Below are 22,594 nucleotides of genomic sequence, written 5' to 3'. Positions count from 1 at the left end.
CATTGCCATGTCAGTCTCTATATTGTTTTATCTTTTTTACGGTTGAGAAAATTGACCCTAGCTAGAGCCAAATCTTTCTAGATATAAATTTTGGAAACAGCTATCTTGCTACTTGATTATGAATGATACGTATAAATAAATATACTGCAAATATGGAAGAAAAATTATAATAGAAGAATGATAGTTATTAAGATCAAATTCCGAAAGTATCGAATTCATTGTAAAGCTCTTAATTAACCCCGTAACTTAATTGCCACTATGACTCGAAGAATGAAGGACAGAAAATGTCCTCCAAATATGACATCAATTAACGAAAACGCCTAGCAAATCGCGTGCTGTGGCAGGATTCGTGAAAAAAATGAAAAATCCTGTCTGGGCTTAGAATAATGTGCTATATTAAGTTTGGGCAGAAAAATTATGATTTCATGATCGTTTGTTTCTTTTGGTTAATATAGAAAACCAGTTTTTTTTTTTTTGGTTATGGTAATATAAGTCAAATTTTTCTACTTTTAATAAAATCTTACTACTGTAAAATTTGATGTATTTTATTTAGGCTGCAGACCCATTTATATATATTAATTGCACTGCAAAATATGAACACATGGTTGGCCTCTTGCTAATTCGAGAACCAAAAAAAAAAAAAAAAATCAATCTATATTCACATTTGTGTGAGGTGTATTATTTGGAACCCTTGGTGACAATGGATTATATTGCTCATTTGATATCACTTAAGACACTGAAGCGGCAGAAAAATATATACCTGGGGGTCAGAGATAGTTTGCTAGGTATTGTATTATAAAAAATCAATTTATTATATTACTTACCCAGAACAGTTCAAGCCAAGTATGAAACAAACATAACGGTATCCATCAATCATGTATATATCCACTTCTCATAATGAACATAACATGCCTGTTGTTTTTTGGCAAACAAAGTAAAACTCAAAGAGAGAAGTAAAGAGCGAAACAAAATCACATCCTCAACTTTACTTCCATCCCACACCTTTACTTTTACACTCACACTCTCACGTTAAAACATCAATTACTATCCATTGCATGCGTGCCCCCCCATCCCAATTCCACCTTCCATATTCTTTCAATTCTTCCGGAGAAGCTACTCTCAGTTAGTACCAAATAATATTCTTTCTTCTTCTTCTTTTTCTTTTTTCTTTTTTCTTTTTTAATTTTTTTTCCTGTTCTGGGTAAAAAAAATAATTTAACACATCACTCAAATCAATCAATAAATTAATCGTTTTATCTCAATGCACGATGAGTTGCATGTGATGATCATTATTTAAGAGAAAGTGAATTCATCAGACTTCCCTCTTGGAGACCTAAGGTCAGCTTCACTTGCATATGAAGAGTAAAAATCTTCATCACCATCTCTCTCTTTCACCTCTTCAATTTTTTCAACAGCTTCCTTCAAATCCAATCTCTTCTCCACCTCCTCTTCACAACAAGCCAATCCAATCTTCAACAATTTCACCATTTCACCTTCGCTATTCCTTTCGTCCGCCATTTCTTTGTCAAACACCTCAGTTCTGTTGTCTCCATTTGCGAGGACTGAATTAACCCAACTAGCCAAATCGCCATCTGCTTTCTTTCCCTGTTGCAAGAAATTTGCGGGGAATTTTCCGGTCATGATTTCGAGAATCAAAACTCCAAGACTCCACACGTCGGTCTTCTTTGTAATTCGGCCGAGTTGTAAGAACTCCGGAGATTTATAGGCAATCATGAGCTCTTGTGCACTCTCTTGATTCATTACGGGGATGAGGCCGTAGTCGGCAAGTACAGGCTCCAAGGACTCATTGAGAAGCACGTTCGAGGATTTGATGTGACCGTGTGGTGCGATTAGGCTTGGCAACTCTCTGTAAAGGTACTGCAGGCCCTTGGCAACTCCTTTGACGATTTTCAAGCGCGATGGCCAATCCAGACTTGGTTGCCCTAGAGCTTGGTGACCTGAAAGGAAAAGTGGAATTTATGTGAAAGGGCTGAATGTTTTTCGAGTAAGGACAGTCGGGGGGACAGAAAAAATCAAAATCATCTTCTAATCATTTCAATGCTAAACATGAGCATAGTAATGGGGCCTCTCCATTCTCTGATTTCTTAATTCCCATCTTGATTCTGCCTCAGCGGGCAAATAATCAAGGAAGCCAGAAAAGACAAGGGCTTTTACTGAAACTCAGCTCAGTTTTATATAAAATTATTATATGGTTTGGTTCCTCAGAAATACAATTTTATGTTACGACCTCCTAAAATTTTTTTGTTTCTGCCTTATGGTCTCGTTTAATTACCAAAACCCTAATTTCGCCACTACAATACATAGAGTCTCTCAATATATAATTTGCAAATTAAGGATTTATGAAAGAGACTTGTACATACCGTGGAGGTTAACAGCCAAGCTTCGTTTCGGGACAAATTCATGGACCAAAAGCTTCTCTTCTTTCCTATAATAATAAGCAACAAGAGGAAGCAAATTCGGATGTCTCAATCTACCTAGTCTCCTCATATGCTCTTGAAATTCTTCCCTGCCAACATTGTTCATTTGCTTAAATCTCTTAACCACCATCATGGCCCCAGTCGAAAGCGAAGCCTTGTAAGAAGATCCAAAGCAGCCACTACCCAGTATTTCAGCCGAGGCTCTTAACAAGTCATGCAAATCAAACCTCTCAACGTCATCTCTGACAAACGAAAGCTTGATCTCAGGTTTCTTGCCACCCACCACGGCCTCCGTTGAGCTTGGCGAGCACTGCCCTGATTCCCTGATCCCCGATGTCTTCTGAAGGTTTGATGATGGTGGCGGTAGCGGCGGCGGGTTCTCTATTGAGACTCCCCGTTCCCGTTTTCTCTTTCGCTCAATGACGAAGATAGCTGCAACTACAGCTGCAATTGCCACTACGGAAACTGTTGTAGCAGATGCTATAACCAATGTTGAGTTAGAACTCCCGGAACCGGCGGAATCATTACCAGGTGGCGGGGCTGGAGGCGAGTGGGAGCTGGCGTGGGGATCATGGCTGGGGCTGGGGATAGGGTTAGGAGGATGGTTTGGGAGAGGGATAGGGCTTGGAGTAGGGCTGCTTTCGGGGCTGGGACCCGGGCTCGGGCTGGGGCTGGGGGTAGGGCTATTGCATGGTGATCCCAATGGCTCTCCACATAAATCTCTATTGCCTGCTTGAACAAACAACGTGTGAGACACCAAATAATAAAGGTTTAATTTAATGTCCATTTCGTATAATGTACTTTCTTTAGGTCAATGTTTTAATACTAGGCGAATAATTGATGATGCATTATTAAGTTTATGTTTCCACTATATCGAGAAATGAAAGTGTGATTCTGCCTTTGTAATTTAATTCAATCATGCATTCGTTACAAGATAGTGACAATAGAGACAAGAAAACACTGACCTGAAAAGGAGCTAGGATCCAATTCTCTGAGAGCTGGAGGGATGGAACCAAACAAAGCATTATTGGAAACGTTGAAAGACGCTAAATCTTTTTGCTGAAAGTCTGGTATTTGGCCTTCAAATTTGTTGCCTTCAAGTCTCAACTCCACAAGCCTAGACAAGCGGGTCAATGATTCTGGAATTGGACCATTAAACTGATTATCTGCCAAAAGGAGCTTCCTTAAAGAAGTCATACCATCAAAAGCATCTGTAGGAATCTCCCCAGAGAATCGATTATTCGACAAATACACACTTCTCAAGGCACCATTACCAAGTTGTCTCAGGTCAGGCATTGGACCTTCCAAATTATTCCTCATCAAGCTGAGGGTTCTCATTTCTCGCAGCTCCTTTAAAATGGTAATGTCAATATTGCCCTGAAGCCCCATGTCCTCAAGTTTCAGACCCCATATCTTACCTCTGTGACAAAGAACGCCATTCCAGTTGGCACCATTCTCATTGCATGGCGGCGTCCTGTCATCCCAATTCGCCAAGGCAGTGGGATTAGATAAAGATTGTTTTAAAGTGAGGAGGGTTTGAGAATCCGTTAAGCTCGAACACGACAAGAAACATGACGTTATTACGATATTAAAAAATATAAGAAGGAGTGGTTCATGTCTAGTAATTTTAGACATAGCATAGTAATTATAAGGTGGACGACGACGTTGCAGCAATTGCACGCGCACAAACGACAGAGGGGCGTCGTGCGCGCCCTTTACACAAGGGGCTGCAATGACGAATTGGTGCTTTTGCTTTTTGCTCTTTCGGGCGCCGGGGTGGAGAGAGGAAGCTTGGGATTGAAGCTTGAAATTTGATGGCATTCAAGGAGAGAGGTGAAAGCAGAAACTGGAGGTGCTAAGAATAGCCTCTCACAATGAGGTTATTTTACGAAGGGGTAACAGAAAATATCAAACGGAGCCTTTCGATTGTTGACTCGGTCTCCTTTTCTTTCTATGCTTCAGAAATCTCCGCACAGCCTTTACCTTTACCTTTGACAGAATTTCTAGTCTGTAGTTTTTTTTCATTTTTAACTGTTGGTTTATTATTTCGACTGATCACCTCACTGGTATCAAGAAGCATCCCAATTCCTACAGGATTATAATCAATGTCGGGCCAAGACTGTAAGGTACTAGCAAAGTAAACTAAAACCTTAATGTAGTGGGTGTATGTAAAATTATTCTCCAATTCTCTGACGAGGCAATTCTTATTTTGTTAAAGTAAGGATGCAGTAAAAAAATAAAAAAATATAATTTTTTATATTTTAGTAACATTTTAAAGTAAAGATGTTCTCACTAAAAAAGCACTAAGCATAAGATTTTGTTACATTTAATCAAATGTAAATGCCGAATTTTGCTGAGGTGGCAAACGTTTTGTTTAGCGTTCGGTTAAATATTAATTGCTTGAAAGAGTTTAAGAGAGCCTGAGATCAGCTCGCATGCTGCTGTCCCAATAACAAAAGGATCATTTCTGTCGGGAAAACCCTTTTATCTTGACACCAGCCCCGCCCAAACCTTCTTCCTGGAGATTTGAAAAAATAAACAAATACAAATGGCGTGAAGGTGTAACTCTCAATAGGTCTCACATGCTAGTCCTAACATTAGCAAGTAAAAATTTAATGCCATGAAAGTATTAAACTTCCCTATAGTCCGATTAAATTTCAAATAGTTATAAAAAATTATAATTCCAATTTAAACCGATTATAAATAAGAATAAATTTGACATTACAAAAACTTATAATCTTTTTAATTCTCATTTTAAGAAGTTGTTAGACAAACTTACCCATGTATAGTAATAATTATCTATACATTATATTAAAGATTTAAGATAAAATAAAATATTTTTCTAAAATCATTTGAAATAATAATTTATTCTTTATACTTTTAATAAGATGATTTTAAATATTTCTAGCACTAAATAATTTTTTGAAACCATATCTATCTTACGCATTAGATTTGACATTCTCCATTCATAAATTATTCATGTATGACATGCTTTACCTCTATCTCACTTGCGCTAAAAATAATTAAGGCAAAATTATTTTGTAACAACATTTTTTTTAAGTTATAATCCCCTTATAGTAATAAAATTAGCTGATATAATATGACTATACAGAAGTTTTGCTGTACATACAAACTAAAGCCAAGCTTCCTACTTAAATATTAAAAAAAGTTGGATATGAACATTAGTCACACTGACAGAAAATAAATCTCAAGGGATAAGAGAATTTTGAGGATCAAAATTTGTATATCCAACATCCACGAGACACAGGCCCTCAGGCGGTGCTGGGGGAGCTGTGGCACGTCTACATGTAGCATCCACAAGCTTCAGCAGTGCATCCTCATCAGCCCCAGCAGCTGCTTCCCTTACCAATGTGGCAACAAGAACACGTACCATCTATCATATGCAGTACATACAGTGAACTTAGATAAAATCCCAAAATCACCCGGCCAATCATGGTAAGAATAAGATGAATTTACTAATAAGAATCCCACTGAGCTAATTGAGTAACAAATTCAATGAGGACCTTAAATAGAAAGCCAAACAATTGGACATCAATAATGGCTTTTGCAGTTCTGATATGTCATATATTTGTGATAAATATGTCAAAGTCACTTCTTCATGAGTGAACTAAATGACAAGTTAACTAAATGACTAGTAAACAAGTGACTTGAATACCTTGCGTAGGAAGCGATTAGCAACCAGCTCAACACACATTACCTTTCTTCCTTCCCCATGATCCTACAGGGATAGAAAATCAGTATCAGTAAAAGAAACATCCAGAATTATTTAGTTTTAGCCGTTTCAGACAAGAATAACAATCATCAACGTTTTTCCAAGAGAGTTGGAAAATGAAAAATCAACTGATTCATCAAATCATTCTTAAACATTTCCTAATTTTGATAAATGATTGTGGCGGAAATAAAACCCAAAGAGTCTTGTACTAAATATTTTGACAATCATTACCATATATCTTGTTGGACACATGGTCTATAACATTTTTGAACTTCCAATTATTCTGAGTAATTACAAAAAGTCAACCAATCTTCCTCCATCAATTTATATTACTAATGTCTGATTCAGATATTCCAAGTTTGCTCAGTGCACAGTAAATCCTAAATACCAAATCATCTGTCAAATTGTCCCAAATCATCTAATGGCATTAGTTTAGTTTTTAAGCTCAATGCAAAGCCGTATTTTCTATATGCAATTTTATTTCTAGGAAGTTAAAAAGCAGTTATAAGATCTAAGTAATGAGAAGATATAAATATAGCTGTGTGTTTAAGGCAACATTTGAATGAAAAAGGGGAAAAAAAAATGAAAAAAACATAGCTGCTTTTGTTTTTGTTTTAATGCAAAAAAACTATGCTGTTGCAATAGATATTCTATGCAAGCCATTTTGAATTACTTTTAATTTCTACCCAGCCGCAAGTAGAAGCATTATTCTTCCAGGTGTGACTAGCTAAAAAAAAAAATTCCCGTAATTAGAATTTGCGTTCCCATCCAGATGCAAAACAAGCTGGTTAATGATGACATACATTTACTGGACATGGTAATGTGGCTTCAGTGGCTCGAGCATGGTAGATGAAACATTCGGTTGGTGGACCTCTGAAACATAAAGAATGTTGCCATTAGGAAGTTCATTAGACAATGAGCAAAAATTCAAGACATGTCACTAGAATCTTCAGGTCACCTAGCTATTCCTTAAAGTGAATCAAATTAACACACTGATAGTAATCTTGAGCCAACACAACTTGTCCAGTCCCATAAGCGCCAAGAAACTTAAGTTCAACTCAGCTTTACAACAAAAGTCGGGTTTGATAGGACTTGATAACAATAACCGAATATTCAGCAGATGAGTTGCAAATTAAGAACTAATTTCAAGAAATATTAGAAAAGAAGTCTAGTTTCTAATATCAGTAATCATCGCAGCATACCAACATTTCAAGTTGCATCAGTGAAATGGAAGTGTTATTATATAATTAACAAAGTAATGTATTCTAAAACCAAGGTACAGAAATAATCAGACAAACGGCTTTCTAAGCTACAGAGAGTTAATTTCTTACATGTTTCTGGAGGCTTTAGTATCACGAGCAAAAGTCTTGTAGGACAATAACTTTCCCTCCAGTCTCTGTAGGAGCAGATTGACACGGCATATGGTAAAATTTCTAGGTTTCTCATGACTTCCGAACCCACCCTCATCATTGATAAGTAGGTTCTCAATATTTTCATAGCATCCATTACTCTGCTTACCAACATTGTTACTGGTGTGGAAATTCTCCACTTCTACCTCACTGTCAATGCTTTGCTCCCTTTTTTCTCCATCATTGAGAGGAAATATATACAAATACCGCCTCCATTTGGCAGAGAAGTTGGGATGGAATACTCGCGACACCTAATGTAATATTTGAAATCCATATCTTAAAGATAGTAGATAGTTATTCTGACAGATAATAATGTGCCAGTTACAGTTTTAAACAAAGAGAAAAACCCATGTAGATCAGGAAGCAAATCTTACCTGAGAAACAGATATTACCCTGATTTTTCCTGGTGCCGCTGAGTTGATTGCATCTTCAATTTCAGAAGGTTTTACATCCTTCCTCCAGGTATCTAAAATTATCATCACTTAAAGGTCAGAAACATGTAACCCAACAAAGGTAGATGTGACAATATTATTCCTGTAAATCCCATAAGCTTCAAAGAAATCATTTCTCATCTGTTTTCACTGGCGCACATTCTCAAAAAAGGCTACAAGCTTACAAGCTAGGAATATCTTGTTCGCAAGAGAATACATACAGAAGTCACATACCATATATAATACAAAGGCAGCATTTATGAGTGACACATGAATTATCAGTCAACCAAACCAGTTATTTATGGTGAGATGAGATCATTAGCATCTCTAAGAACAGACAGATGACAAGAGCCAAAAGAAGATTCCAACAAGGAAGAATTGCAGTTTTAGGTCTATATATATTAGAATTTTCTTATCATATCAAATGTTATGTTATGTAAGGATTGGGAAAAAATAAGCAATATCTAAAAATGAACTAACTGTAGATAGGCGATCTGATTTTATAGGAACACGAGTTTATAATAAATAACATACAGAAAGAACACACTTGTTGAAGTGCTGTCACTCCTTTGTCAGTTCGACCAGCAACAAGAGCACAGCCTTCCAATGGTTTACACTTCTCTTTCAACAACTTAGCTCTCTTTTCATCAACAAAACTCCCAAGACATTTTTCTACTAAACTGCAGTTGGGGAAGAAAGAAAAACAAAAGAAAAAAAAGAGTAGCAAAGGCATATGAGGAAAACTTGAAAACAGCAAATAGTATGGGTGTAATCGAAGTAATGCTGAACAAGTTCCAAACTATTTTTGACCTCATCAAAACAAAAGGTGGTAGCAATAGGCTCCATTTGGCATTGCTCTCTGGCAGCAGCTGTAAAGTGTTGGCAAACACTTGCAACTTTGGTTTCAAAGTTAAGGTGATTTTACAGCATGGTTTTTAATAAAAAATCTATATTACTGTTACTACTTTGTCGAAATTAACCTCTACCAAACAGTAGAGCTTTCATTTCACAGCATTGTCACATTACCATAATCCCAAACAGAATCTAAGGATATGTTTAGGGATCATTAGCTGTCAAGTAATAAAAGTGTGTTTTTACCAAATAAGTAGATCCCTTACTTTCGAATTAATTTCAAAATGGAAATTGAGAAAAAAGTTACCCTTGAACGGTGTTCAAATCAGGCTGTTTTTGCCACCCATCAAAAGAAGGTCCATGATAAGAAACAACTATTTTAAAATTAGCTCTAGCCCATCTCCCAGACCCAGCTCTATCTTCATTTGCATCACTGCCGGCTTCAACTTCTGGAATTTCATTTTCATCGTTATGAATAGAACTTGTTCTTGTTCTCTACAATAAGTTTAACAAATCCAGTTTCAGCATTTCTCTAAAATAACAAGAAACAGAAAAACTAGAAGTAACCCACCTCAGTTCCAAACAAGTCTGACAAAGTTAAGCGGCCGCTGACTATATCGGAATAAAAATCGACGACGTCTTGCCAGGGCCTTGCGCGCATGAATTCATAACTTTCTTTGGCAGTCCAACGGGCGAATTTGCAAGAATCAGTGTGGTTATAATGAACGTATACTTTTTTCTCCGCACGACTTTGGCTTTCCATCGAGAGTCGTCGAAACGCTTTCCCCGCTGCAGCAGCTGCAACTCTTGCAACTTCAGTGGGGAAGCAGAGCGAAAGCATTATTCTTATAACCGTGCGCATTCCATGGAAGCCAGTTTTTGTTTTTCCTAAATGACAGAAATATCCTCATTAATTTTTAATTGAAATTTAAAGCCTTTCAAATTTTTACCCCATTTTCAAGAGAGTGGAGAGAGCCTTTTGCATCGCAGTCATTTTTCTTTTTTTCTTTTTTTCTTTTTTAAATCGAAAAGAAAATTATCAAAATTTTCTTCAAATTGATTGTTATAGCACCATACTTTGTCCTTGTTATACAAAAGTGACTTTTAATCACACAATTTTATTTGCAAATAAAAAAATAACAAAAACAGAATATACATAGCATCGAGATCGCATGTTTTTTGATGTATAGCAACGTTTACATTATGGAGCCGTCGCGATTAGGCATCGTCATGTTATTGTGTGCGGGCCATGTGTCACTTTGATTAGTCGGACTGTGGGAAGTCAATCTATAAAATTGTGACACATAACCATTGCCGATTTGATCAGATTTCTACAATTTACATAATTGCTTAAAAATAAGCAAAATTATAATTATTTCAACTAAAGACTAGGATCTCCGATTTATTATTTTTCACCGGGCAAAGAACACAGCAAAGATTGCCCAGTCTGTCATGCATGCACTTTTATCAAGCTACATCCTCATTTCTGCAATTCTGCATGCCTGACATCAATTTCAAAGCATCATGACCAGGAACATAATAGAGTTTGCCATTCTGAAGGTCATCCATCAAAGAATAAGAATAAGCGGCATAACAGAAGATGGTAAGGACTTGAAATCTCATTAGCGCCCTCCTCGTGTTGCAGCAGGAAGAGGTTGAACCGCAGCTAGAGGATTCACTTGGTATGAAAATGCTAGCTGCCACAAGTCTACCAAAGCCTTCTTCACGGATAAAATTTTTCTCCAAGCACTCCTGAAATGAATAATAAGATATATTTAAAACTTCAAATGAATTATAATGGAAAATTTGTATTTGGACTAAACCATCTTTTATACAGGTATTCCTTCAAGATCGACATGGATATTTGTGCTATAATAATCATGATACTACTATAACTGAATGCTTGCATTTTGCAGCTAAATAAGTACCCGGCCACATAAGAAATAATTACAACCATCCTAAGCACTAGTAAGCAATAACAAGTTTTCTTTAGAAATAACTCCAAAAATATTTCTTGTTTCTCACTGCAATTCAATGACATACACCAGGAATAAACAAAACGATTCAATATTTCACGCAAAAGGATCAGCGTCCATTCCCCTTAGTAAGGTGAACAGTTGACATTTAAGTGACTGGGGTACGCCAGTCCCAACGATCACTCCAGTTTTACAAACTCAAATGCTTAGCTGTTGTACATCAATAATCATTTTTTCATGATATCCAACTCCCTCCAATTCACCAATGGAATATTCATTCAATTTACATTATATGAAAGTGCATGTCCTTTTAACCCAAGAGAGGATTGCCAAACTTTAACTGATTAACAATTTATAAACAATGACTGAGCAGAGCCAAGCTGCAATTATGGAGTGAAAAAGACAGTCAGCAGGAGGAGCATGATTCCTTTATATGAAATCCAATACCATAGAGATATATAAAACCAGCAAGAATACAATATCTTACCTCCTTATATCAGTTCTTTTCCTCTGAATAACATAATATGCGAGAAAGATCAAACAGCCAAGCACAATCTTCTTGTTAGATAAGACAATCCGAGCATTACCAAGCTTCAAGGTGATAGGCCAGAACCACCAGAAACCTGGGTAAGTTTGTCTGGAAACTTTCAAAATTGTTTGATTGGTCACATTCTCTCTGATAGGCAGGTAGCTAGTATTTAAGGTTTCTGAAGACCTCTCAGATACATTTGGATCTTTCAAAGGATGAGCTTGTTGGAAATCATCTGGCAGCAGTGATGAGCCTTCTGACCCAGTGCTGGCTTTGAGAGAGTACAGAGAGTGTAATCTTCTCAAAAGATCCTAGAAAATTCATGGCAGTGATAAAACAGTAAAATTTCCAGCAATTCCACTAGCAATCAAAATTTTTAAATTTAGTCTCCCTTGACTTTCTATTGAGAAATATATTGGTCAACAATAAAATTATTATACCACCGGATCTAATCTTCTAAGAGCTGTATAGAAATTGATGGGTGACCAAATTACAAAGTCATGTTTCCTAGCATCTAGTACCATTTGTGATGTTTTCATTGACATCTATATATCTGGTCAGAATTTGTTGGAAGACTAATATGCAATGTATTATACTTTACCTGGCGATTTTCCTCAGGTAATGCAGCATTCTCAATCCAGGAGATTGCAAGATCCACATCATTCAAAACGGTCCCAAGGAGAGTCACAGCATACATCTCAACAACTTCTAAATACTGATCAATTCCCAAAACTAACTGACCATCACATCCTTCAGTTGAATCCGCCTTTTTTTCTGCAACAGTAATTACATAGTATTTTCCATCCACACAGCTCCACTTGCTAAGGAATTCCTCAAGAAATTCCTGAACATCAGCATACGATCCTTCTGATATCTCCAAACACACCCTAATTAACACAAATTACAAAAGAAAATTGAAACCACTGCCAGAAACATCGAGTCACTTTCTTCAAATCAGAATAAATTCACGCACACAGGTTAAAAACATGATGAACAAATGCCAACAAATATAACCCATTAACAGCTCCAGAGTTCGTTATCTCCTCCAATGTCATAAGGATATTTTTTATAAATAAAAATAGCGCTGGAACAAAAATTAACAGTTTCAGAAAACATAATATTGGTAGAAAACTTATTGTCTATGAGGGTCTTAGGAACTTATTAAAGTTTTTTGAAACATCTAATAGGCTGCAGTAAACGGTAGGTGAACACGGGCAGTTCAATTACATCAATAATAACTTTGACATGTTTCTGCAAATTTGTAATAGCTTTACAAACAAATTACCACTCAAACATAATAGCAAATGAAGTTTCACATTTAAATCAAAATCATTTTGCATGGATTATATAATATAATAAAGAAAAATGCAAAAAGAGAGAGATTAATTAGTTTACCCAGTGAGAAGAACTTGAACAGGGATATCTGTAACAGATGTGAACAATAACTTAAGCTCATTCAGAATATCTGCCACCCTGCATAGACCAATGGAAGCAACAATTATTAGTATTTGTTTTTAAATAATGTTTTACACTTGGATACCCATTTTCTTGTCCATGTCATGATAGAAAAAACAATACCCAGAGAGAAACACCAAGTTATGAAATTGAGGTGCAAAAAATGAAATCACTGAAACTTCTGCTTTTCCACTTAATCCAACTTGAGTATTATCGTCTCAAGCATGTTCCATGATAAGGGTTTATTTGTAACAGTCCAGCTACTGTTTAACTTCAAAAGCAGAGCAGCTAATGTGTTTGAAAAACACCCACTACTATTACAGAGCAGCTGATAAACACCCAACCATCTACTTACTTAAATTTGACAACAGCTGTAGATTAAAAGTCACAATACCTCAAAGAACAAAAGCCAGCATTTACGGTAAATAAAGAAACATGTTATGTACCGGCCAAGTTCCTTCAACGACTGAACGAAGACCATGCCAGCAGATTCCATCATATCATACGACTCTTCATTATAATTATTGTTACTGTCTCGAAGACGCTTTAAAACAGATGAACCTAGCGAAGCTGCCTCTTCATACATAGAACACACAAGGTAACTGTATAACCAAATGGAAATTATATTAATTTTAAAATAATGGGCAGAAATCAAATAATTGAGCAAAAAAAAAAAAGCGATGCTTCACCTTTCAGATTGATCAACTTCTTCCCAAATTGAAGGGGATGTGCATGTGCTAATGCCATTATCTCCCATCTCTCTCGTTCTCGCTGCCGCTTTGATAGATTGCACATCAAATTAAAAGCTACGGCAAAAAAATACTAAAACAAGTGGGTTAATAACATTTAGATCCCTAATTGTTATTATTTCTTGAAGAGGTACATAGTTTGACCATTTGTACTAACAAGTCCACTACCCAAGTGAGGACCTCTGTGGGAAAACATGCACACTATGTCTAAAAATAGAAAAAGACAAAAAGCTAAGGACAATAACAGATAAATCCCTTTAATTGATAACTAACGTTTGAATTTGAGTGCCCGATCCGGCACCGTTTTCTCTCTCTACTCATGATAAAGTATAAACCACCTAGAGAATTCTTTCGTCGTCTCCTTTCTAGGGTTTAATTAAAAATTGGGATAATTTTTTATCGCACTTAATTGAATCCCCAATTTGCTCCTTGTGTTGATTGAAACAAACATTCACAATAGAAAACTGGAGGAATGGGCTCATCGTCGACCGCAGCTTCTCCAGCAATGCAGGTAACTTCATAATTCTTTCATTCGCCAGGCACTTTAATGTTATTACAAATATTATTATTATTGTTATTATTTTTATTTAAGGGTCATATTTTTCATGTGATTTTCTCTTTAAAGTGAAATTATTTGATGATTTGTATAATACGGCAATTGATAATTACTTTAACAGTTGGTACAGATTAAGTGTGAGATTTTTTTATTAATATGTCTGATTTTCCTTTTTTTTATTTCTTTTCGCAATTTTTTTCATTTTGTATTTTATGGTGATTTGGCATTTATTTTTTTTAAAAATCGTATAAACGAATATTTGTTCAGGAAATTTTGCTGGAGTTTCGTGCTGGTAAAATGACTTTTGACGGAAAGAAGGTTGTTCCTGATTCACGTAAAGGACTTGTTCGCATAGCAAGGGTATGGGCAGTTTGAAGAGTGTTACACTTCGGTAGCATTTGGTGCAATTATTTTTTACAATCTTTGAATGAAAACCTGTTCACTTTTTTCTTTTTCTTTTTTTGGGTCAGGGTGAACATGGTTTAATCCATTTTCAGTGGCTTGATCGCACTCGCAATGTTGTTGAAGATGTATCCAAATGATCATGTTATGTATTTTTCTCTTCAACTTACTAGATTATGTTCACGCTTGTCTTCTTGGATTCATTTATGCTACTGTTTCCAGTTTCTTGTTAGTTCCCTTTAAAGCTCAATTCATAATCATAGTAATTTCAATAGTGTGACAGTCCACCATTTGTTTTGAGTCTGCACTTTTCGGGACTTGTTTTCGATCAATGGACTGAATGAATAAACATGGGTTTGTTGTGAAGGACATTTCAAGGTGTGCTAGAAAGCGAATACAGCATCTAGTTTTGTATTCTATGTACATATATCTGTGGTTGCTGCAGGTTCACTTGTTGAGGATTATACGTGCATGAAAACTGACACAGTGTGATGTTTACTATTTGCCCTTTGTTGTCCTGACTACATAATCTAGATTCAGTGGCCATTAAAACTCGGTCTGCCTGCTTGAAATCCACCTCCTATACTATTGTTCTGTTGTTATTGGTTGCTCGCTAATGTCCCCATTACTAGTGATTCTTGTTCCTGGAACATCTTTTGCTATTCCTTAATGCAAGAAATCACAGGATCAGATTGTTTTTCCTCATGAGGCAGTGTTTGAGAAGGTATATTATTTTGAAATAACAGCTTTCATAGGAGTTCAACCTGTTTGAGTTATCTTTTATCTAATATTTTTGTTTTGCTCAGGTTAATCAAGCATCAGGAAGGGTCTATATTCTAAAGTTCAATACGGATGATAGGAAGTTCTTTCTCTGGATGCAGGTTAGAGTCATTGTTTTGCTTCTTTGTTATCTGTTCTCTGGACTCTGACATTTGTGTTCATATTGTTTCCAGGAGCCTAAAGCTGAAGAAGATTCACAATTGTGTAACTCTGTCAACTATTTCATCAATCGACCTTTAGGTATCTAATATTAATTCCTGTTTTAATTTTATCCAAAATATAGTCATAAAACATCTGAACCTCTTTTCAGATAAGTTTTCTTCAAATAATTCCTTACTCCCAGAACAGATCATACTGCTCATTCTTGTATATGACTTGTTGCTTCTCAGATCTCTTTTCAGCCTAATTAATGTGCATGACTTATTGTTTCTTTCCAGTTCATATTTTTCTAGGATTGCATGTGACTTATTTCCATCTTTCCTCTTCTCTTTTCAACTTTTATATCGGAGCATTGTAGCTATACCTTTTTCTCATGTATTTGAACCCCCCCCCCCCCCCCCCCCAAAAAAAAAGTTTCCGTCGTCTCTCCTTATTTCTGATGTTTTTTAACTTTCTTTTATATTCTAATCTTCGATAGATATGCATCTTATGTAGGATGACAGAGTTTTATGGGATGTTAGAAACCTTGGATTGGTGGATTTTGGGTTTGTTTGTCAAAGCCCATAATCATAGTTAGAAAACTGAGTACAGGCATTGATAATTATTTGTTCAACTATGGTGATATGTTTATCTTGCCCACTTGCAGTGTTTGTTAATGAAGAAGAGCTCGATGCTTCTGTTCCTCTACAAGTGTCTGAAGATATGGTTGAAGATGATGTCTCATCAAGGTACAATTACTATAATTGGAAACTCATTTATTTGTAGAGGAAAAAAAGGAAAGTTGGAAATTTTTTTTATTAGGTTTTTTAGTGGGTTTAGTTGCTTTGGGTTTGACTTGAGACTTTACCGTGAAACTGCATGATCAACTTGATTAGATAGGATTCTGAAACAGTTTAACTGTTAAATTGCAACCTAACCAAGAAACAGAGTAATTATCATATTGGAATATAGCCATTTTTGCTCTCCGTGAATTTGAACCCGATCCTCTGCTTATTCTTACTTTACAAGTTAATATCCCAGCATTAGGCATTGTATGTAAGTTTAAAACCCTATTATGTTATATATAACTTGTTTGTTCTATTTAATGGAAGACAATAGGTTACCTTTTATTATTTACATAATCTGTACAATTGTGCATGAATATATTTTGATAAGAAACTAAAAAATGTATTAATGAAGAAGATTTAAAACAGAAAGTGGACCAGCTGTCCACTAAGAAAACAAAAACTATGACTATTTGTCCTATACGACAGTATACCTAATCACTCCTACTCAAGGCTAGAGTCATAACTCCTTATCTTAAAACCCCATCACAGTTTTGATGTATGAAGAAAAAGGATGAATCTTGAAACTCTTTAGAAACTGAAGCCCAAAGAGAAGCAAGAAAATGATATCTATCCCACAGTTCTTCAGCATTATCTGCACTTTTCTCCTCAAAAATACGAACATTTATTTCCTCCCATTTGGGACGCCTCTTTATGACCAAAGAATGTTTTGGTGGGGAAAAAGCTGAATTAGTTTTAATGAAAAACCCAACTTTTCTTCTTGGACCCATTTTGGGCCCAAATGGGAGACTATTGAAAATAGGAAGGATGACATAATCTAATTCGGGTGTTTTGTTTTGGTCTTCTCTTTTCTGTTTGTTGTGGATGGAAAGATTGGTCGCTTGAAGAAAACTCTTTTAGAGCCTGGTACAAGCCAAGCCCCCTCAATTCGGCAACAAGTGTCGGTTATGGAATAGTCTTTTGATCGGCTTTCCCATTCTGGAGGACTTTCTGGCCGGTAGGCTTTATAGTGGACCTATGACTATTTGTGCTATACAAAAGTATAGCTAATCACCCCTGTACAAGGCTAGAATTAGTTCTAGCTCCCTATCTCAAAACCCCATTCCAGTTTTGATGCATGGAATTTTATTTTTTATTTTTTAAAAAAGGTGAATCTTGAAACTCTTTAGAAACTGAAGCCCAAAAAAAAGCAAGAAAACAATATCTATCCCACAGTTCTTCAGCATTATCTTCACTTTCCCCTCAAAAATACGATCACCCAAAACAGTACTGCCATTGCTCGTTTCCAAACAGTTTTAACCTTTGTTCCTCTGCTAAAAGCAAAGGATATACTCCATAAGAAAAAAATCACACGAATCCGGAATGACCCACAAAAACTTAGCTTCTTTGCACAATTTATACCACAATTTTGAAGCCACAAAACAATGAAGAAAAAGATGCACTTCTCTTGCACATCACACTCTAAGAAGGAGAGTGACAAAAATTAGGAAATTTTCATTGAAATCAGTTCTCCAGAATTTAATTTCCCTTGTGCCAAGGTCCAGAAGAAGACTTGGATTTTAGGGGGGATGCTAGCCTCCCAAATCATTTTGAAGGAGGAAAACCCTCTCCAGCAGAATAATCATCGCACAACTTCCTGAGGCTTCCAGCTCCATATCCTTTTGTCTTCCTCCAATTCGTCAATACAAATATTTTGAATACTCGACTTGAGTGTTGCAAGTTCTTCAACCTCTATCGTTCAAATTTCTTTTAAAATTGAACATCCAATTCCAATTCTTTGTGAGTAGAAAGAAAGTCTTGCTAGAGAAAATCATGATATTCCTAGAAAGACATATCTACACAAGTGAGGGAATTTCTCACAAAACAGAACATCACCCCTCCATTTATCCCCCAAAAACGAATAGCATTCCCATTACCCATTTTTAAAGTAACAAAACCAAGAAAAATGGGGTATTCTTTAGATATAGTTTTCCAAGGGCTTCTATTGGACCCATTCCTAATCATGTTTGCATCTCATCCACTTGGATGAATTCCATACTTGCTTCGAATAACTGAGTGTCAAAGGGAGATCTTCTCCTAGGGAAACCTCCAAAGCGCTAAGAGAGCTCTATAAATTCCGTGCGGAATTGTGAAAAGAATTGAGAAGATGATGAGAGGCTTTTTTGGGAAGGATATGGAAATGGCTACGAATTTCATCTTATGAAGTGGGTTAAGGTTGCAAGGCCTAAAATTAGAGGTGGTTTAGGAATTGGCAATGTGGAAAAGAAAAATATGATAAAGTACAGAAGATAAATGAATAGACAATAGAAACCACCTTATTACAGTCCCATTGAATGTGGCAACCTCAACATGGGTGCTGGATGATGTTGTGTCACTCTTCATATTTTTTTTCAGTTATAAATGAAAAATTAAAAGGTCTTGATATGTAGTTTTGTGAAGGGCCAGTTCCTTGCCCTTGAAATGTTAGGATTTGTTGCATTTCTGTCATGAATCACTGATTTATCTTGAACAATGTAGGTTAGAGATTCCCGATGGCTCCAATATTAATGTGACTGATCCTTTTTGCTGTCTTATTTGTATGTTTTTTTTCTTTCTTATGACAGTTCCTTATGTTAGGGTAATAGATTTTGTAGTCGTCTAATTATTTCTATCAGAAATTGATACTGAATATTATCCACTAGTTTTCATTGGTAGGCTGGTCTTGTTAGTATCAATCATCAATGTTGCCGAAGTCATTTCCAAAGATAACGGGGAATTGACTTAATTGTTATTCTGTTATAAAACCTTGTAGAATGAATTGCAACTGATAGGCTGTTAAGCCGATTCATCTGATTTTATTGTTCTGATATTTCACTTGCACTTCCTATTGGGCAGTATTTGTGATGCAGCCATGCACATTTCTGAAAGTAGCTGTAATTGATTTTCAGTTTTGATGACAAGATATTTTTTTAAAGATATTAGTTGGGATTAACTGGACTTATTATATTGAGGTTTTCAAATGACTTTCAGAGCAGGAAATTTGGTGGTCCCAAACTTAGGTGGAGAAGCAATTAGTGACGTAACATCTTCATCAGGACCAGTTAAATTGGAAGATCTGCAAAGAATCTTTAGTAACATTGGACCTGCAGGTCTGTTCTTTAGTCACATAATTCTTTTTCTGTTTTTAAATTTTCGCCTTAAATTGCTCTGAGCTCTGACAGGTTTGTTGCATCACTAATATGTTGCAGATATAACAGAAGATCCAGATGGAGGTGATAATTTGAGATTATTATATTCTCTAGTGTGTGAAGATGTCTGTTTAAAGACAGTAATTGATGCCATTACATACATTCCTCTTGGTTTCTATATTGCTTTTGGGGTTTAGAGTCTTTTGAGGGGAATCTCTCTTTTCTAGTTATCTGTTTGTAGGTGTTCTCAATCTGAATCACCAGTTTCTTTCATAAATCATTCTTTCCTTGTATAAAAATTAGCTTTGAGTGATTTGTCCTTGCTTTTTCTCCATATTGTAGATACTGGTGTTTGTTTTAGTCTCTTTCCTTTTGGAATTCTAAATTATTAAAATAACTTGAAATGAAGAAGCAAAGCATAGCAGAAGTGGAGTCACAAAAGATAAGTTTGCAATATATCAGTTTGATCATGCTGCCCTTTTGATACGTAATAAGAATCAAGCACTTATTTCTAGAAAATGACTCCGGGTCTAAGAAAAATGATAGATCCTAGTAAATCATGTCTCTGCATGATGCAAAATGGTGATCTTGTGTTGCTGATAGCTGATAAATTGTCTCTTCTGTTTTATTTGGACCATATCTTTATGCTTTCTCTTTCTGCTATGTCAGGCTTGGGATTGGGAGACATCTTGAAGCCAGATTTGATAATGCCATTGATTGAAACATTGCCATTGGAGCAGAGATTAGCTCCATACTTACCTGAGGTATATACTATTTTTGTTTTTGAATTTTTCTAATGTTTTAATATTGTTGTGAGTTGAGACTGTTATGATGTTGCAGGGTCAATGGACTCCAGAGGAGTTATTAGAGTTGCTGCAGAGCCCACCTTTTCGTCAACAAGTAGATTCATTTACTTACGTGAGAAATTGGACACCCATATTTGTTACTTTTCATTTTGGCAAGAGAGTAGCCAATTTACGAGTATGACTTTTATACCTGTTGCTTGCAGGTATTAAAAACAGGACAGATAGATTTGTCTCAATTTGGGGTTGACCCAAGTAAATGTAAGTATTCAGCAAGTGTAAAAATAATTTGCTTTGCTTTTTTTTTTTACTGGGTTGGGGGTTCTGTTAGACTCGTGGATATCAATCTGATTATTGGTATAAATTCTGATATTGCAGAGAAACCCTTTCTAACTGTTGATTAGTTACTGTTTCTTTTATTGAGTTGTAATATATCGTTGTGTAATCCATGAATAATCGAGTCTTCAAGTGGGAAGCTACATGGAAAAGTTGAGGAAAAAATAATTATGATTCTATGAGTTAGCTTATTTGTTCATGAATCGTGACGTCAAACTCTTACCCTTTGAAGCTATGTGACAACCTTTGTTTGTGAAAATCAATTGTTTGTGGAACTCACTGCCTGATGCTGGCTTTATAATAAGTTCTGCAGCTTCTTTAAGATTCTACAACTCCTCACTAGTAACAGAGCTACTAAAAAACTGTGTATATGACCTAAGAAGTTTATGCCTTGTCACTTTATCTTGCAGACAAATTCACTGTTTTATCTTTCCTGGAAGCACTGGAAGATTCTGTTTCCAAGTTGTCCGAGTCTGAAGAGTCAAGGCAGGATGACAAGAATTTAATGTCTCAATCTTGTAACCGTAGTGACTCCATGGATGAGTCGAAGTAGTTGAGGCCTTTCATTCTTACTTGTTTCTCTGGTTCCTTATTTCTTGTAGGAGAAGAGAACTTTTATCTGGTCTTTTTGTATCTTTCACATATGTCGACATGCAGGGAATAGATAACAGCAAGGAGAAAAAGAAAAAGAAGGTGGTTTCAATTTAGTTTGCAAGTGTTGGTTTTAGTTTAGAATTACAACATTTGTACATTGAACAATAAAATTTTATAATTTTTCTTGTATTTGATGAGAGATAACTGGATTTGATATTTTATGCCATGCGGTATCCTGGAAATGGATTGATTTTGATTTATTGAAGAAATCATGAAAAGAAATTTCATTTTTGTAGCGTCTGACTGTTGTTTGTATGTATGGACGATTTTGATTTACATGCATGGCTGCTCGACAAAACAATTGCATATGCTGGGAAAAAAAAATGCAAGTTTTGAAATAATGCGACGATTCTTCTCTCAGTTCGATCTCGGATTCTCATCTAACCCGATGGTTGCCGATTATTCTGATAGTAGCACCATTCTCATGGCCTACTAGCTCCTGTAATCTTCGTGCCAACTATTGTGAAACATTTTACAATGATTCAACGGTCGGGTGTTCTTTAATCATTTCCATATGGCATCGAGGGAGCGACTCGTCGAGAAGAGAAGCCAAATCAGTAATCCGAGAAAGAATGAAATTGGAAGATATCATTTTTCTAAGTTGTCGTATGGGTCTTGAGAAATTAATTTCACTTTAAACCCATGCATGAGTTAAAAAAAAAATTGAAATTTTTAAAATTTTAATGGGTGCATTTGAAGTTTAAATTAGAACAAAGATGTTCAAAAAATTTGTCTAAGTCCAGTTATGATGGGTTTTATGTTGAGGTGCACATAATTTTTCATAGGTTTTATGTGGTGTTATTTGGAGTTACACAATAGTCAAAGCAATCTTGTAAAATTTCACTTAAGTCTTCTTAAAATGAGAATTATTAGAATTGACTTTCAGAAATATAATTTTAATGTTTTATGTAAATAAATTATTATATCTAATTTCTAAATATTTTATATTTTGTCATTATTTAAAAATTAAAAAAAAAAGTGAACAAAGTTCAAATAAGTGATTGTTTGACAATTTAGCATCCAACAAATATTTGGTAAATATTTTTTAAAATACATTATTTAGAAATCTGATTCCTTAGGAATTTAGTAAATAACTATCAATTAAAAAGTAGCCAGAACTAAAAGTATGTTTGAAATTACTTTTGCTTCCCGAGGAATCAACTTCTACCTTGATTTTTTTCAGCTTCATAAATAATTTAGGAAGGTGTTTAGTAAATGAAGATTATTTGACAATCATTTTTCAAATAATTAACTATAGATGTTTGGTAAGTAAAACCAAAAGTGTGATGTTCATGTGCGACGACAAAAATGGACTTGTTTACTATCGGCATTAGTTTTCAATAGTGCTACACACCCAAATTTTTTATTCCAAAAAATTAT

The 22,594-nt window shown here is 35.6% G+C and overlaps 4 protein-coding genes across 5 annotated transcripts; 1 reads left to right on the top strand and 3 right to left on the bottom strand.

The window, feature by feature from the left end:
* Positions 1 to 827: 827 nt before the first annotated feature.
* LOC102614152 (pollen receptor-like kinase 2) lies at positions 828 to 4,116 on the bottom strand. The gene is made up of 3 exons (XM_052434233.1): positions 3,404 to 4,116; positions 2,382 to 3,167; positions 828 to 1,958 (listed from the first exon to the last, which is right to left on the bottom strand). Exons 1-3 carry the CDS (start codon positions 4,071 to 4,073, stop codon positions 1,294 to 1,296), a joined length of 2,121 nt encoding a protein of 706 aa, XP_052290193.1. The 5' UTR covers positions 4,074 to 4,116; the 3' UTR covers positions 828 to 1,293.
* Positions 4,117 to 5,472: 1,356 nt separating this feature from the next.
* LOC102622951 (uncharacterized) lies at positions 5,473 to 9,771 on the bottom strand. Its single transcript, XM_006474271.4, has 8 exons — positions 9,435 to 9,771; positions 9,171 to 9,358; positions 8,546 to 8,691; positions 7,955 to 8,046; positions 7,503 to 7,831; positions 6,975 to 7,044; positions 6,115 to 6,177; positions 5,473 to 5,832 (listed from the first exon to the last, which is right to left on the bottom strand). The coding sequence occupies exons 1-8, from the start codon at positions 9,723 to 9,725 to the stop codon at positions 5,647 to 5,649; spliced, it is 1,365 nt and encodes a 454-aa protein (XP_006474334.1). The 5' UTR covers positions 9,726 to 9,771; the 3' UTR covers positions 5,473 to 5,646.
* Positions 9,772 to 10,151: 380 nt separating this feature from the next.
* LOC102623243 (protein APEM9) lies at positions 10,152 to 13,662 on the bottom strand. Its single transcript, XM_006474272.4, has 6 exons — positions 13,513 to 13,662; positions 13,270 to 13,425; positions 12,764 to 12,841; positions 11,970 to 12,255; positions 11,327 to 11,679; positions 10,152 to 10,615 (listed from the first exon to the last, which is right to left on the bottom strand). The coding sequence occupies exons 1-6, from the start codon at positions 13,578 to 13,580 to the stop codon at positions 10,486 to 10,488; spliced, it is 1,071 nt and encodes a 356-aa protein (XP_006474335.1). The 5' UTR covers positions 13,581 to 13,662; the 3' UTR covers positions 10,152 to 10,485.
* Positions 13,663 to 13,879: 217 nt separating this feature from the next.
* On the top strand, positions 13,880 to 21,415 carry LOC102623545 (26S proteasome regulatory subunit RPN13). 2 transcript variants are annotated; one of them, XM_006474273.4, is made up of 13 exons: positions 13,883 to 14,083; positions 14,396 to 14,488; positions 14,599 to 14,658; positions 15,216 to 15,254; positions 15,337 to 15,411; positions 15,484 to 15,550; positions 16,116 to 16,197; positions 19,264 to 19,382; positions 19,482 to 19,505; positions 20,091 to 20,185; positions 20,262 to 20,339; positions 20,431 to 20,485; positions 20,971 to 21,415. In XM_006474273.4, exons 1-13 carry the CDS (start codon positions 14,045 to 14,047, stop codon positions 21,111 to 21,113), a joined length of 969 nt encoding a protein of 322 aa, XP_006474336.1. In that variant the 5' UTR covers positions 13,883 to 14,044; the 3' UTR covers positions 21,114 to 21,415. The 2 variants fall into 2 exon arrangements, with proteins under 2 accessions (XP_024953451.1, XP_006474336.1); XM_025097683.2 differs by lacking the exon at positions 19,482 to 19,505 and having other exon boundaries at positions 13,880 to 14,083.
* The last annotated feature ends 1,179 nt before the right edge of the window (positions 21,416 to 22,594 follow it).

Source organism: Citrus sinensis, chromosome 9, assembly GCF_022201045.2.
Source record: "Citrus sinensis cultivar Valencia sweet orange chromosome 9, DVS_A1.0, whole genome shotgun sequence".
Lineage (NCBI taxonomy): Eukaryota > Viridiplantae > Streptophyta > Magnoliopsida > Sapindales > Rutaceae > Citrus > Citrus sinensis.
This window is presented reverse-complemented; position numbering and strand designations above follow the sequence as displayed.

Excerpts from the sequence above, each read along its gene's own strand:
- LOC102614152 (XM_052434233.1), bottom strand. The coding sequence starts at position 4,073 with ATGTCTAAAATTACTAGACATGAACCACTCCTTCTTATATTTTTTAAT. Across the intron at positions 3,168-3,403 it reads GGATCCTAGCTCCTTTTCAG|GCAATAGAGATTTATGTGGA; the intron begins GTCAGTGTTTTC and ends TTGTTCAAGCAG. Across the intron at positions 1,959-2,381 it reads CTTGGCTGTTAACCTCCACG|GTCACCAAGCTCTAGGGCAA; the intron begins GTATGTACAAGT and ends TTTTCCTTTCAG.
- LOC102622951 (XM_006474271.4), bottom strand. The coding sequence starts at position 9,725 with ATGCGCACGGTTATAAGAATAATGCTTTCGCTCTGCTTCCCCACTGAA. Across the intron at positions 8,692-9,170 it reads GATTTGAACACCGTTCAAGG|TTTAGTAGAAAAATGTCTTG; the intron begins GTAACTTTTTTC and ends CCCCAACTGCAG. Across the intron at positions 6,178-6,974 it reads CATTACCATGTCCAGTAAAT|GATCATGGGGAAGGAAGAAA; the intron begins GTATGTCATCAT and ends CTATCCCTGTAG.
- LOC102623243 (XM_006474272.4), bottom strand. The coding sequence starts at position 13,580 with ATGGGAGATAATGGCATTAGCACATGCACATCCCCTTCAATTTGGGAA. Across the intron at positions 13,426-13,512 it reads GAAGTTGATCAATCTGAAAG|TTACCTTGTGTGTTCTATGT; the intron begins GTGAAGCATCGC and ends TTGGTTATACAG. Across the intron at positions 12,256-12,763 it reads GTTCAAGTTCTTCTCACTGG|GGTGTGTTTGGAGATATCAG; the intron begins GTAAACTAATTA and ends TGTGTTAATTAG.
- LOC102623545 (XM_006474273.4), top strand. The coding sequence starts at position 14,045 with ATGGGCTCATCGTCGACCGCAGCTTCTCCAGCAATGCAG. Across the intron at positions 14,659-15,215 it reads CTCGCAATGTTGTTGAAGAT|GATCAGATTGTTTTTCCTCA; the intron begins GTATCCAAATGA and ends AAGAAATCACAG. Across the intron at positions 20,340-20,430 it reads AAGTAGATTCATTTACTTAC|GTATTAAAAACAGGACAGAT; the intron begins GTGAGAAATTGG and ends TGTTGCTTGCAG.